The 15,768-nt window shown below is 42.7% G+C and overlaps 1 protein-coding gene across 5 annotated transcripts in view; it reads left to right on the forward strand.

The window, feature by feature from the left end:
• fbrsl1 (fibrosin-like 1) overlaps window positions 1–15,494 on the forward strand; it is a 486,912-nt gene extending 471,418 nt beyond the window's left edge. For 3 of the 5 annotated variants that reach the window (XM_088335576.1, XM_088335572.1, XM_088335573.1), the window contains exons 14-20: window positions 561–590; window positions 855–926; window positions 1,196–1,328; window positions 1,952–2,029; window positions 3,643–3,726; window positions 9,557–9,797; window positions 11,595–15,494. In XM_088335576.1, coding sequence (XP_088191702.1) covers window positions 561–590; window positions 855–926; window positions 1,196–1,328; window positions 1,952–2,029; window positions 3,643–3,726; window positions 9,557–9,797; window positions 11,595–12,885 — 1,929 coding nt within the window. In that variant the 3' untranslated portion in view covers window positions 12,886–15,494. Of the gene's footprint in view, window positions 1–560; window positions 591–854; window positions 927–1,195; window positions 1,329–1,951; window positions 2,036–3,642; window positions 3,727–9,556; window positions 9,798–11,594 lie in introns of all 5 variants that reach the window. The other 2 variants (XM_088335574.1, XM_088335575.1) reach the window with 2 other exon arrangements.
• Window positions 15,495–15,768: the final 274 nt, after the last annotated feature.

The following is a 15,768-nucleotide window of genomic DNA, read 5'->3' on the forward strand; positions in this document are numbered from 1 at the left end:
TTTATCGAGTCTGTTTTTCGAAATGTACTTAGCCCAAATAATAACACTTTGGACTGTAAAACATATTGTACTCTACCTATTTTTTTACTTGACAAAAGTAAAAAATGCAATTGATGGAATTGGTAATTGACCACATTGCTTACGCTTGGTGACTTTGGTGTTTTACATATTTTTTAGAGGAAATGCAAAGTATACATCATTTCATTTTTGTTTCTAAATAGGTCGCTCAGGATGTGTTCTTTGTTTGCTGTTATCTGTCGATTTTCGGTTTCAGGTCAAAAATATGGAGAAAAAAGTTATGCTCAATCCCCCTAAATCGTAAAACTGATGATGATGGAGCAGAAACTCAAACAGTGAATAAGTACCCAATGCCTTAACTTGGAAAACTAAAGCTTAGGGTTTTTTTTTCCTGGGGGAACAACTGTCCGTGTCATATTTCAAAATGTGCCATTTGTTTTGACCTCAGAGTTTTTTTGTGTAAATGAAATCAATAAATGAATGTGTGAAACGGCACTGCTTATTTCTACTTGGATACAATTATTCTTTGTTTCTCCATACAGATAACAGACCCCTTTAGGACAAACGTTCGAGTAAGTGTAAACTTTGTTTCTCTGCATTTATAATATTTTGCATCTCTGGCCAGGCCACAAAGTCAAACATTCCACAATAGCTCTACCGACTCAGAAAATGCAAGCATTTAAGGTTAGCAGTGAGGTCTCTTCGGGTTACAATCAGGGTTAGATATTGTTATTCTTTGCCAAGATGGCAACTCACTTTGTAGTTTGGCCAGAAATTCCCAATAGAAGCCTCCACTTTTAGCTTTGCCTAACATGAGTTTCTCTGTAAATGTGTAGAAACCTGGCAAGTGGTGTGCAGTGCATGTCCAGATCGCGTGGCAGATCTACCACCACCAGCAGAAAATGAAGGTGCGTGAGATGGAAACAGTTTTAACTTTCACAAAAACTACATGTCAGAAACATACCGCACACTATAGAGGTCATAGCAGTTGTCAGTAACATTTGCAATGTTGAATAGAAGCGATGAATTAGGAATGCCGCTGTATTAGTGTAGCACCACAACATCTGAGTAATTTGTCTGTTTGCCCACTTGAACCTCAACTTCAAGCTCATTGTTGGCCACTGATGCCTACCCACCTGATCTTTCTTCCCTTTGTCTTTACTTTGCTCAAATACAGCAAATGCAGGTTGACCCTCACAAACTTGACATGAATGGCAAGCTGGACCTGTTCAGCCGACCCCCAGTGCCCGGTGTCTTCCCCGGGTTCCCGTATCCTCATGACCTGGCACGACCCCTTTTCTCCTCGACAGGTCAGTGGGCTCCATTGGCACCAAAATATGTGGAGAAACTTTGATTGACCTTGTAGTACATTAAATAAAATAGTGTGTCTTTTGAGGACTGCATATCTGGAGCCGTTTAAGACATAAACTAAATGCCATGTTGGTAAAGAGCAGAGAATCTTAAAAAAGAAAAGTTAATTTGGAGTTTATTTAGATTTATCTAAATAATTTGTACAGATACTTTTGAGGCTTCATCAAAAAATGACCAGGCTGGCCTGACAAAAACGAGATTTAAGTCAGTGGAAAATTCCCCAAAACCCAGCTTCACACCAGTCATTTGTTAAGACTGTCTGGTGAGGTCGAATAAAACTCAAGGACTTCTAACTAAAAACACCACATAAAACGCTGTAGAGACTAAATAAAGAAGTCATGAATATAAAAAAATCTGGTGATTATATTTATGTAAACAATCATTAGGTAGATTAATTACGACTAAACAGATAAATGAGATGTAAATTAGTAAAGTATTAAAAAGTTTATATTTAAAGATCTTATACAATCATTTATGCATTGACACATTTTAGTTTTACATCAACAGGTAGTACCTGTCTGAATGAAAACTAATCATCTAAATGGCCTCTCTGCTCTGATAGGCTCAAACCACCCAGCCCCCTCCCCCTATGGCCCCGCCCACCACCCCAGTGGTTTTCTGCCTCCGAGCCATTTGGCAGGTAAGTGTAAGTAAAGCTTTGTTAAAATTGTCATGATCTTCTCTTTTCTTCACTCTCACACCACTTGTAATTGCATATCAACTCAGATACTGTCTTAATGCCACAAGGTCATATTTGAAATTTAGGTTTAGATACCTGCTTCAACAATTGATTTAAAAGGCAATCCCTTTAACTGGGCGTTAATCTTTAATGCTTTAATTCTTGACCAAATTAGTTAGCCACACTTTAGCATTTCTTTTTTATTCAAAAAATTCCAAATAAATATTTACTTCTGAATTTTTTTTTTTTTTAAATGATACTGACACTGAGGAATATGGCACATAATCTCATCTCATCTCATCAGCCGTACCGCTTATCCTCATTAGGGTCGCGGGGGGGCTGGAGCCCATCCCAGCCATCTCCGGGCAGTGGGCAGGGGACACCCTGAACTGGTTGCCAGCCAATCCCAGGGCACACAGGGACAGACAACTCATTCGCTCATTCACACCTAGGGACAATTTGGACCGGCCAATTCACCTGAAATGTATGTTTTTGGAATGTGGGAGGAAACCGGAGTGCCCGGAGGAAACCCACGCAAGCACGGGGAGAACATACAAACTCCGCACAGGAAGTCTGGAGCTGGATTTGAACCCACGACAGGTTCCCATGACATGAACTGTGCCGCACAAGCGCTAACCACTGCGCCGCCGATGGCACATAATATATATATATATATATATATATAGTATATAATATCGCTGTGGTTGAGCTGTTTTGAACATACCTTGTGCTCACTAATGATAATGAACTTTTGGGGTTAGAATGGAGAGCTGATTACATGGAGTAAACTGGAGTCTGTTTGAGTTGTATGATTACATTTACGATCGGGACAAGGGTACCAAAGAGATCTTAGTTTCCTGCATTATGTTGTCTGTTGAAAGAGCTTGCCTCAAATGTTGAAAGTGAAGATTCTTGTAGACAGTGACGCTTGTTGACCTGAATTGTGCTTCCCAAGCAGTGTAAGTTATCATTTTTGTGGAACTGAATGGACTATTAATCCTTTGTGGTTTGTGCAGCCACATTGAGGGTGTGTTCAAAAGATTACTTGCAACCATCTGAAAACTGGAAATATGAACGCTCCTATTTAACCGTGATGGACCAAACAATCATGGCATTGCAACTTTTCCCAATTAAAGCCAAGTCAAATTTTGATGCCGTTCAGACCAATGACATGGACTACTGTTGAAAATAACAGGATTTTGCTCAATATTTGAAAAGATTGGAACACAATCGCAGCATCAATGGCCAGTCAGTCTTTCTCTGCTTTGGTCTTGGAAAAGTGAACACACCCTTAAACACCTGTTCTATCAGACTGTTTTACTCATTCCCAAGAACTCATTTGCATCAAGTGGTTTTGTTTTCCTAATCCGAGAGTGGCAGCTTTCTCCAGTTCGGAGTATTGGCTGCTGTAGTATCCGGAGGCATAGAGCTAGGGTGGCAGCGCTAAGCAAAACAGCTCGCTTGTAAGAGAAAAGCAGAGTGAAATGGGTCGGTGTGGAGGTGATCGTCCCATGTCGGGACCCCCCGCCATTTTTTTCCTTTTTCTTTGCTAATCCCTGTTTGGCATTTTGCAGATCCTTTCAGTCGCTCCAGTTCCTTTGGCGGCCTCGGCAACCTTTCAAGCAGTGCCTTCGGAGGATTAGGCAACCCTTCGCTTGGTAAGCGCTGGCCCCCTTAAATCTGGCCCCTGTGGCCAATAACAAAAGAATAGGAAAGGTGTTAGACCACAGGGAGAGTTAGTCAGGGAGGAGACAATTTGAGATGATTGGTTTTAGTTTCGGTGTCAAAGTGGCCTTGGCCACTGGAAGGCCAGGTACTATCCTTCTATCACCTCCCAAGTGCGTCCCCACCAGGCTAGGTTTTGTCTAGAGAGGTCACTACCAACCAATCATCTCGGGTCTTTTGTTGGTGGCAATTCAAATATACCGTAAAATTCGGACTATAAGCCCAGCCTTTTTTCCCAAGCTTTGAACCCTGCGGCTTACGCAATGATGCAGCCAATTTATGCGTGTTTTTCGAACGGCCGGTAGGGGCGCCCGAGCATTAACCGTAAGAGTGAAACATGTGGAATATATGTGTCGAGAAAGACGCAAGTTTAATGTAACTTTGTGCTTGAATAAAACTAGCATGAACTGACCCTCCTCATGAAAAAGGTGTCAATCAAAAGGGAAGGGCTAACTACCGTTTTGGGAATAATTTTACGAGTCTGTTTATTTGTAAACGGAAATAATGTGGCGAAACGAACGGATTACACTAAGCAACGTCCAACGAAGCAGAATTGTCTTAGGCGGATTTCTATTTATCTGTCGGCATTATCGTGTGTTTTGGAATACATTTTTTACACGGTTGGATTCTATGGATTGTCCTTGATATAACTGAGCCATTTTGCGGACATTGAAAGAAGTTGATGACAGCCAGGGGACGTTATGGTGAGTTACGCCGGCTTTATAGTTTTTGGGTATCTTGTTTCAAACTGACCGTGACGTTTCTTTGATGAGTATATTTTGAAATGGTCATCATATCTGGAATCCCAAGTGTTTAAGCTTTTCTATTATATGTGGCATGGCGTATTTCAGTGACTGGTGACATCGTACAGACACATGTTTTTTTATCAAAAGTCCGGCAGCCGACCAGCGAGCCGTCTGTACCTTTTAGGGGTTTAGGTACTGTCTATTATTAAAACTCTTTCTTTGTACCGTCTTTTTTGTAAATATATTAGGTTTCAATGTGGACAATTGTGGCTTATAGTCAGGTGCGGCTTAATGTATGTACAAAATGTTTTTTCCTTGCGGCTTATAACCAGGTGCGCTCTATCATTCGAATTTGACATCGGCAAGGCCCCTTTTTGCAGAGCTGCTGTTGTGCGTTGGAATCCTAACGTGATGTAGTTTTCGGAAATGAGTCATCAGTGCACAGAAATAGCCCTTGAATTCGGGCTGGAAATAGTAGACGTTGTCGACCAAATATCATTGTCGACAATGAATTCCATCGTTAACTATTGTCCCCAGACACTTTTTTCCAACAGACTGAGGCATCTTACATGATTTTAATCTCTGCTGATAATCGCTCATGCAGAATGGCATCTGTCTCGAACAGTAACATACAGAAATGATGGCCTCAACATCAACTATGCTTATGAAAACTTGAGTTTGAGAGCATTTTAGCCTAGATACGACAAGTAAACAGGGTACTTGCAAAGTTTGCAAAGCATACCTTGTGTATTATGGCAGCACATTGGTGATGCATGGACATTTAAAGCGGAAGCAGATTGGACAGTTGAACAAAACTGAGTCTGACTTGCATCTGTCAGATTCAAGTTACATTAAAGCTAATACAGTTTGGATGACATGGATAGTTCATTTTATATGCGTATATTTTGCTTTTAGAGAGCGCTTGAGTGTTATGCCAGACTGTGCCTGACTAATCTATTTAAAATCAAATACGTAAATTCCAAAGAAGTGCTTCTCAATTATTTTCTATCACGCCCCCCTCGGAAGAAGAAATCTTCTCACACCCCTTCACCCCAAACCTTGTTATTTATTTGTTTGTTTGTTTGTTTGATTATTATTATTATTAGTGGTTGTAGTAGTTGTATTACTATTTTATTATACTATTAATAATAACGCATAAGAGAATAAAAAAAGAAATACAACAAAAAATAGATTTGAAAAAAAAAATTAAAGTGCATCTGATATTCAAAGATAAAACAAAAACAACTATAAACACTTTTGACTGACCATGTAAAACCATTTACTGAAAAATGAAATAACATAAATCAATAAATAAAAATGCATACAAACAGATCACCACCATTAACTCGAGCACAATTAAAAAAACCTGCAAAACTAAAATATGAAACAAATTCTTGCTGTTTGGTTTTGCTTTGTTTCTTTAAAAGATTATATGAATGAATCAGCACGATTTGGAAATAACAATAAGGACCAAGGAAATCTCAGCTAATACTTAATTCTAAAATGGGAACAACACTCGCTGGTTTACTAACAAGTAGTAGGATGATTTTTGGCAATATTTCACTGAGTGAAATAATAATTATGTCAGAGCCTGTGCCCCATATCAATATAAATATACCACTTAAATATCCTCTCCTTGCCGCAGTTAAATAAGAGTGTTGAGGCTCATTTTGACCGTCATATTTGTCCTAAATAATGGTTGTAAAATGTCACAAAATACTGCAAACAAGTATAATAACTATTTACCTTGATTGCAGACGGCGTTGGGCAAATGAGCGAGTGTGCGCGCATTGTCTATAGCTCCGCCCATTCCAACCGCTCATCTGATCAAATTGTTCTAGGCGCGCTAGAGCTTTTGGGTAAACCTTTTTGTGTCAACAATGAACATAGACTGTTTAATAAGCTTCCACATAAATGATTATTTAGTGCTTTACAGCCAAATAGAGGCCAGTTGGGGTGACTTGCTTGCTTGCTTATTGCTCCAGCGAAGGTCGGGGGGTCCCGTCCCTGTGCGTTGAGCCGACCAGATGAACCAGGTTTTTCCAATGCTGGCGGTCTTGTGCCAGCTGTTCTGCATCCTCTACGGCAACTCCGTGTTGTTGGAGGTCGCCCGCAACGACGTCGAGCCATCGAGTGCGGGGTTTCCCTCGTGGTCGTCTCCAGCCTGCGGCCTTTGGGTCAAACTGGAGAATGGCTCGTGTCGGATGGTCTGGTGGTAGACGAAGGACATGGCCAAACCAGCGGGTGCGGCGTTGTGCGACCAAGGAAGATGCTTGGGGCTGGCACGTGCGGGCTCTGAGCTCTTTATTGGAGACTCGCTGGGGCCACCTGATGTTCTCGATGGTTCTGAGAGCCCTGCTATCAAAACCATCGATTCTTGTGGCCAGGGTGTCGTTCAGGGGCCATGTTTCTGAGCCATAAAGCAGGATAGGGAGTACGGCGAGGTTGTAAATGCGGAGCTTCGTCTTGCGTGCGATGGTCTGGTGCCGCCAGAGTGGTTTCCAGAGAGACTGCAGAGCAGATGCTGCCAGGGCTCTTCTGCGGAGAATCTCTGGTTTTAGGTCCCCATTGTCTGTCACCATGGACCCCAGATATACAAAGCTCTTGACAGGCTCTACGATGTCGCTACCAATTTGGATGGGAGGTGGATCTGGTCCATCACCGACATACATGAACTTGGTTTTCGTCCAACTCACTTGCAGGCCAAGCCGCGCTGCCTCTTCGCTGTAAATGCCCAGAGCGTCTCTCAGCTGGCTGTAGGAAGTGCTGAGAATGATGGTGTCGTCAGCATACTCCAGGTCAGTCAGGTGGTAGTTGCCGAAAGACACTCCGGGGATGCGCTCACTAACCCTGAACATCAGATGGTCGATGATGCAATTAAAAAGGTCGGGAGCAGCCACACAGCCTTGGCGAACGCCGCTGGAGATAGCAAACCAGTCGGAGTCAATGCCGTTGATACGGACACAGCTCTCTGTGTTGCTGTAGAGCAGCTTGAACAGGGCTATGATCTTGGGTGGTGCTCTGAGAGCTTGGAGGATGTTCCACAGTGAAGAGTGGCAGACGGTGTCAAAGGCGGCCTTCAGATCAATGAATCCGATATATAGATGGCGATCTTTACGGAATTCACGGGTCTTTTCTATCAGCAAACGGACGGCAGAGATGTGGTCCGTTGTGGAGCGGTTGGGCATAAAGCCAGCCTGCTGGGGACGGCGGCAGCTTCTGATTGCTGGAAGGGCACGGCTGAGCAAGATCCTGGTAAAGACCTTGCCCGGGATGGAGAGTAAGGTTATGCCTCTGTGGTTTCCACAGACAAGCCTGTCGCCCTTGCATTTCCAGAAGGGCAAGATGACTCCTCTGGTCCAGTCGGTGGGCAGCTGCTCCGATTCCCACACCTGGTTGAATAGGCGGGTTAGCCACTCCACCATGCCATCACCGCCGGCCTTGAGCATCTCGCCGGTAATGGCACAGATGCCGGGGGCTTTCTTGGTGTTCAGCTTCTTCAGAGCAGCTCTCACTTCCTCGGGTGTTACGGGGTCTGTGCAGCAGGTGTCGTTAGGAGGTGCTGTGCTCGCAGCCCGTAGGAGGGTGGGATCAGCCGGGATGGTGCTGTGCTGCAAGAGGAGGCTAAAGTGCTCCTTCCAGCGCTCGAGGCAGTTGGCTTCTGTCATGATGAGGTTGCCGTCTGACACCCTGACTTTAAACTGTCGTTAAAAATGTGTCCTGTATGTACTGGACTGAACCATTTGTGTACAAGTATTGTCTCGGCTTCACATGTGTGACTATCGACTCTGCATAAAGCGATACTTTAAAAAATCGTACAAGTTCTATTTTATCTCTGAGCCATGTGTACTCATGAAAGGAGCCATACATGGCTCGCAAGTTCATAGTTTTCCAACCCCTGGTTTCATATATTTAGCTTTGTGCTGTCTGCCGCCAACAGTTTTAATATAGCAAGCACGTCGCTCTTTACACGTCTCCTACAGTGGTCACAGTGAAGCGCCACACACGCTTTGTCAAACTTTACCGTCTTAGCTCTGCGGCAGGAGACTTTTGGCTCTTTTCCTCATCTCTCTTTGCCTGTCTCCTCTACCGTGTTCAATATTGTTTTAACGGAGTCACTACTTAAGGATCTACTCCACTTCTCGTCTACACGTCATACTCAATGCGCATGCTCTGTGCTATATGAACTGTGTGGAGGCTAAACAAAAACCGCCTTTTAACATAGTGGCAGTGCAATTGCATTTGAACGTTAAAAAAAAGGGGGGGGGTCGCGAATTCAAATGCAACCGCTGCCCCCTTGATGGAGCCTCCAGGTATCTAACATTCATTCATATTAGTAGGTGGCAGCAGATTACCTTTTTATTTTCTTTTATATACTAATTATATGCTCAAGAGGAAGTACAGCATATTTTAAAACTTTTTTTGTTTGTTTGATGGAGCTGTTTAATATTGCACTGGATAAAATAATAATTAAAGTAATAATCTTGCACATAATTTTGTTGATTTCAATATTTGTTTTGAAAAATACATGGTTAGAATGTAGTAGAAAACATTGTTCCACTGACAGATAGTTTTGCTCATTTTAAGTACATGTTTTCTAGAAGAGCAACATTTTTTAAATACATTTAGTATATATACAGTATATAGGTATATATAACTTGAAAAAACGTTTGATAAACAGGTTGAAAATATAATAAAACAAAAAATATACCAAAATGAATTACCCATATTATCTCCTGAGCAACCGTGACCATAAATTATACTCTTAATTCAGACAACATGATCATATTCGCTTTAAGAACCCAACTTAATCTGGTGCAGAGAATTATTTTTTCTACGAACAAAGTGTGCCTTGACTCCAAAAAGGTTGGGAAACAAATAAAATGGTGATTCGTTGCAGCCCTACCTTGAATGCAAAGTAAATGTATTATAACTATGTTTCTTTCATCTTGATCATTTCTTTGACACAGAGTATACAAAATGAGCTTACACTTGGGCCACTGTGTGTTTGTTGCAGGGTCCAACAGTATGTTCGGTCCCAAAGAGGGACCCGGAGGACTTCCTCCGTTTAGCAGCCCTCAACACGACACCTGGAACAGGCTTCGGCGAACGCCGCCATCTTTCCCCACGCCGCCGCAGTGGCCAAAAATCACGGACGCCGAAAGGAGCAGCTCCGCTAACAGCCATGAGCGGGAGCGAGAACGGGAAAGAGAGAAAAGGGACTCATCTCTCGGGAAAGATGAGAAAGAGAAAGACCGGTGAGCTTTTTTCTCCTTCTTTCTTACTTTCTTTGAATGATAATAGGCATTCATTATTTGTTGACTGTATCATCACGAAGCAATCAGCAGGGTCAATATATTGTACAGGGAACTCTCGTTACTTAGCGCTTCAGTTATCGTTGGTTCACTCTTTGGCGAGTGACGTTTCAGGCAGCCAAGACTCAAGCCGATTCGCCATTCATTATAAAGAAAAAAGCTAAAGAAAAAAAAAAAATTAAAAAAACCACCAAAATGCTTCCCTCACCACAGAGGAACATTTGGGGCAAACAAAATTCAATTCCTATTCTAAGAACTGACATACAGGGTTCTCGCGGATCCTTGAAAAGTCTTTAAAGGCATTGAATTAATTATCCTAAAACTAAGGCCTTATTTGGCATTAAAATGTCTTAAATCCAATTTTCTGATGTCTTAGAATTGTAAACCTTTATTTTTGTTTTAGCTAAAACGATTAAGTAGTCGTTTTTCATGCATCATAATAGTTATGCTTTAGGAATGTAGCAGAAAAGTTGTGTGGAATTAGTAGTTACGGTGGAACCTCGGTTCTCGACCATAATCCGTTCCAGAACCCTGTTCGAAAACCAATTTGGTCGATCACCCAAAATTGTTTTTCCCATTAAAAGTAATGTAAAATCGTTTTAATCTGTTCCAACACCCTGAATGTTTAACATGAACGTAAACATGAAGCTAACCCAGGCTAATGGTACGTTCGCGTTAGCGTAATCTTCCGTACGAAAGATTACGCTAACATGAACGTGTAAAAATAAAAAAATCAGGTCGTTTACACGCCATTTAGCACCCGGGTCTCCACAACAAGTGGCCAGCGCTTCATTGGAAAGGGAGCTCCCTTCCAACACCCTGAATGTTTTACGTAAACAAAGCTAACCCAGGCTAATCGTACGTTCGCGTTATCGTAATCTTCCGTACGAAAGATTAGCTAACATGAACGTGTAAAAGTAAAAAAAGGATTATGAATAGGATTTCTTACCTTTGTGGAGGACGGTGAGGAGAGAAAAATCCTCAAAAGTTTTTCAACCTCTTCCAAAACTTGCGGCAGTTGCTTGCTTATAACGCTAACTTCCTTAGCCGCATCACTTGATTTCACAGCCTCCTTATTCTTTACTATCGTACTGATAGTAGATTTAGCCATGCTGTATTCACTAGCAAGATCGGAAATTCGTACACCTCTTTCATATTTAGCTATCATGTCTTTCTTAAAGGCAATAGTTGGACGAACAACTTATCTTTTTTCACCTGTCCTGCTTGCACCGACCTTCTTCAGAGGCATAATTAGGGGCTTAAACACCCGTACGCCGCTCAGCATCGCACCCTAGCGTACCGGCGTTCGAACTCCGATTTTTTGACCGAACAGCGAAGCAAGAATTTATCGAAATTTTTGGTCGAACACCGATTTGTCCGAACTGAGAGGCGTTCGAAAACCGAGGTTCCACTGTATCTGCCAGTTTTGACTGAGGATCCATGATGTACTGTAAACATCCTTTTTATTTCTTTTTTTCCATGTCTAAAGTTTTTCAGATGGATAGTTTCAACTGGACCAAAATATCTTGTAAAGAATAATGTTTGAAATTGCCTCTAATTCATTTGGTGTTTTTGTTTTTGTTTCAATTGTGTTTTTTGTCGACTTGTTTTTAAATTTTATTTGAAACGCATTAAAAGGAACCCTGGACATAGAAGCTGACCCGGAATTAAAGATGCATTTTAGAAACAAAATGATGAAAAACCAGAAACAAAACTAACTTAATGCTCTTCCCATCACAGCGATTCGGTGGAACGCAACCGCCACTCAAACCGGTCGTCTCCCGCCTCCGCTCCAGTCAGCTACCAGATCAGCAACCTGATACGTTCCACCAGCCAGAACAGCGACCCTGTGCGACATCACAGCGGCGGCGCCGATCGAATACGCGAAGCAGAGAAAGATCCAGTGGAACGCCACCGGGACTCCTCTGCCTTGCTTGACGTCAAGATTAAGGAAAGCCGCTCGCCCGGCAAGGAGATGCTGGAGAGGAGATCTTCAGAGGACTCAATCAAAGCAGCTCAGCGTTCTCCCTCCCCATACTCCAAGGCGGTCGTCAATGAGCAGAGCATGAAAATGCCCACTGGGCCCCCGCCTGCGCTCAAAGACGCAGAGAGGAAAGAGCCAACGCCTGGGGAACAGTTTCACAAGGTCAAAAGCGACGACATGAAGATCAAGGAGGAGAGGAAGGAGGACCAGGAAGTCCTGTTGGTGAGTTCGGAGCCAGCTCAGCAAACGCAGCCTGCTCCAGTGACCCAGCCCACAAACCCGCACCACCACCACCCTCCGTTGCCCCAACACCCCCACCTCCCTTCCCCGCGGGGTTCGGACATCTCGGCGCCGGGTTTGCATGGGGTCCCAATGTCGCACTCACTCCCCCTTTCCATGAGCGCCATGCCTCAAATGGGCAGCCTGAATGTTCTGGACCGAGCCCGCATGGCTCCCTTCATGGGTGTCAGCCCGCTGGCAGGGCGAGAGCGGCTACCCCATCCGGCTTTTCCCTGGGACCCCCTTCGGGAGGCATACCGCAATCTGGACTTGCAGAGGCGTATGGACTTCCAGCTGCGGGCGGACCAAGCGCACCGCTTCCCCAGTGTCTACGAACAGGAGAGAGCCTACCGTGAACGGGAAGCTCACGACTACTCTCACCACGAGCACCTTCTGGAAGTTCGGCGGGAGCACGAGAGGATGCGGCAGCAGGCAGAGGAGCGGGAGCGCCTCCACTTGCGGGAGGAGCTAGATCGAGCCCGTCTCCACCAGCTACACCAGTCCCCAATGGAGGGCCACATTCCGCACATGGCGCCCTTCATGCCCCACCTGGGCGGGATGCCCTACCCCAGACTCAGCCCCTCTACCGCACACAACGGCCTTCTGAACAGAACGCCTCCTACCGCTGCTCTTAGCGCCCCCCCGCCGCTGGTGCCGGCTGGTAGTGCACGACCGGCATCCCCCAGGAGGACTACGCCCCTCACCAGTACCCAGGACACTCGGGATTATTCGCCATCTCGCAACCCCAAAGAGGTGGAGGCGCGGTAGCTTACCGTGCTATGCCCCCTCCAATTCCCAAACGCCCTTTGAACAAAATGCACTCCTCTTTCACTGAGAATAGCAGACCTCCCCAAGGGGAAGGGGATGATTGATTGTACAGCAGGGGTGGGGAAACCTTTTGAGTGGCCGGGCCAGGTAGAAAAAATTATGAATTGATTGTCTGGATCCGCTACTCGGCAGCGCTGTGAAGAAAATAATTACCTATGAGAGGCCGTTAAAGAAGTGAATCGTACTTGCTCTCACATATAACATTATACTCTCACACATGCACACCTATACTCTCATACAGACAACGTCATATCCATGCACAGATACTGTCATACTCTGCCATATGTACTACTATACTCTCTCACACATATCACTATACTCTCATACACACACTACTATAGTGTCACACATATATTACTATATACTCGCATGTACTACTATACTCTCTCACACATGCTACCCTACAGGGAACAACTCCAGTATGACGTCGAACCGTATACACAAAGATCAGTGTGCATCGCCTTGGTAACCTAGAGTACCCAAAATAAATAAAACATTGGGAGGTGATCATTACACTTAGTGTAGAGTAATAGCATTTTTAGCTGTTTGTGAGAAAGAATAGTGTGTGTGTGAGAGAGGGTATAATAGCACGTGTGTGTGTGTGTAAAAGCATAGTAATGTGGCGAAAGAGTGAAGTAGTGTGTATGAAAGAGTGAAGTAGTGTTTGTGCATGCGCAGGAATGTGTATGAAAAGTCGAGTAGTGAGAGCAAGTATAATTTACTTTTCAAACAGTGATCATTTCACTAGTTGTGAAATCCCATATACAAATAGTAATTTTAATGGTGCGTGAGAAATAATAGTATAGTCCATGAGAGAGTATAATTGTGTGATCAAGTCTATTGTCGTGTGTGTGTGGGGGGTAGTATAGTAGTATGTGTGTGAAAGCATTAATCTGTTTATGAGAGTATAGTCGAAGATAGTTGTATGTGCGAGAGCGTATACTAGTGTGTACGAAAGAGTATAGTATTGTGTATAATCGTGTTTGTGCATGGGTATGACTGTGTCTGTATAAAGGTATAGTTGTACATTCTTGAGAGTATGATAGTATATGCAAGAACAAGTATTATTTACGTCTCAAACGGCCTCTCGTAGCTATCCGATTTTTTATCATACATATTCATGAATAAATGTACAGGCAGACAACTACATATACATGGTCAATTTTGTATTTGTTTATTAATAGACCATTTCATTTCATTGGAATTGAAGCAAAGGCAGATAATATAAACTTTTCTAAGCATGAATTCGAATTATATGGATTTAATAACCATTTTTGCAAAACCATTTTTACATGATATTTGATAAATACCTTGGTAAATCAAATTAATACACGAAAAACAACGCAAATGCATAAAAAGTTTTTTGAATGTTGGTGCAGTCCACTTAAATGCTTTGCAAAAAAATATTTTTTTCTAAAGACACAGAGGGACACTGAGGACAAGAGTGGCATCAAGGCAACATTTTTTTTCTAGCGATGCTTTTTTTTTTCTTTTTTTTTTTAACTTTTGGTTCGGCAGACCAGATCAGAAAGCCTGACAATGGGCCGTAGTTTGACCACCCCTGTTGTACAGTATTGAATGAAGCACATGCTTTGATTTATTTTTGGGACTGAAGGTTTGAGCAATGTAAGAAAACACAAATATGTGTATGTTTATATTCACCTTGATGATTATTAATATATTAATCCAATAACATTTTTTTCAGCTTTAAGTGAAAAAAAATCTGAAACGGTTTGTATATTTGCTATCCTCGCTCCATGTAAAGATATCATTTCTATGAATTTGATGTAACTTGTGCATTTGTCACACCTTTTACAATATTTATCCCCATTGATTGTGCGTCAGTATGACAGTAAAGGCCTGATTTGGATTTACTTCTCGGGTGATTTCACCCCACGGTACCGGGATATCCTCGAAACGGCAATGTTCGGTGTGATATTATTACAAAGTTTTGCCTACGAGATATTCAGTCGGATGAGGGTCTTGGCTCAGTCTCTGTCATGAAAGCCGATGTAAATAACCCTTTGCTGCAAAATGACCCTGTGTAAAATGACAAGGCTTTTTAACCATTTCTTAAATAAAAAAAAATCAAAATGAACAAAAACACACCCGCAAGATTAAATCCAATTTGTGGAATTCATCACGGATGAGAGAGGAGCCATGCCAAGTGGATTCAAAGTACCGCGAGATGCCAGAAAGGAGCCTAGAGGGATCGTTTGCTATCTATGCAAAGCAGCAATGACGCTCTAGCTAGAATTCCTGGAGAAAGCAACGTTGTGACACTGCAAGTCTCGGGTGAAGTCGTGTCGATATTTAAAAATCGTTACTACGGAAAGACTTCCATGTCAAAAACTGGACCGGAACCAGAAAGACAAGAGGGACACTAAAGTGGGCAGCAAAAAGGACTTGTTTCTGTCAATCTTGTGCTTATGTGCAGTTGTTTTTTTCTTAGACTCTTGTATACAAAAGAAGTAGAGATTTAGGCGTGTAAAGTCAAAATGAACATTCATGGTTTAAAACGTATGGAATAAAGTTTGGACCTAATGTCACATGTTGTCTGTATATCTTTTATATCAGTGGCGGGCTGTACATTTCACACCTAGGCCTTTAGTTGTGCTACATCAAATCAAGTCATGTTTATCCGTATAGCCCTCAATCACAAGAAGTCTCAAAGGGCTCTACTGACCATACACAGACATTATCAAAATATAATATTGGTAATAACACTTTTTTAAAAATTCCTCACGCTCGTAATATCCCTAAATATTATCTAACAAGTTGAAACGTTTCTACCTTCAAAGAATTCACGTAACCATTTCCTGT

The sequence above is a fragment of the Urocampus carinirostris genome, chromosome 5, assembly GCF_059441175.1.
Source record: "Urocampus carinirostris isolate Australia breed hairy pipefish chromosome 5, RoL_Ucar_1.0, whole genome shotgun sequence".
NCBI classification, from domain to species: Eukaryota; Metazoa; Chordata; class Actinopteri; order Syngnathiformes; family Syngnathidae; genus Urocampus; species Urocampus carinirostris.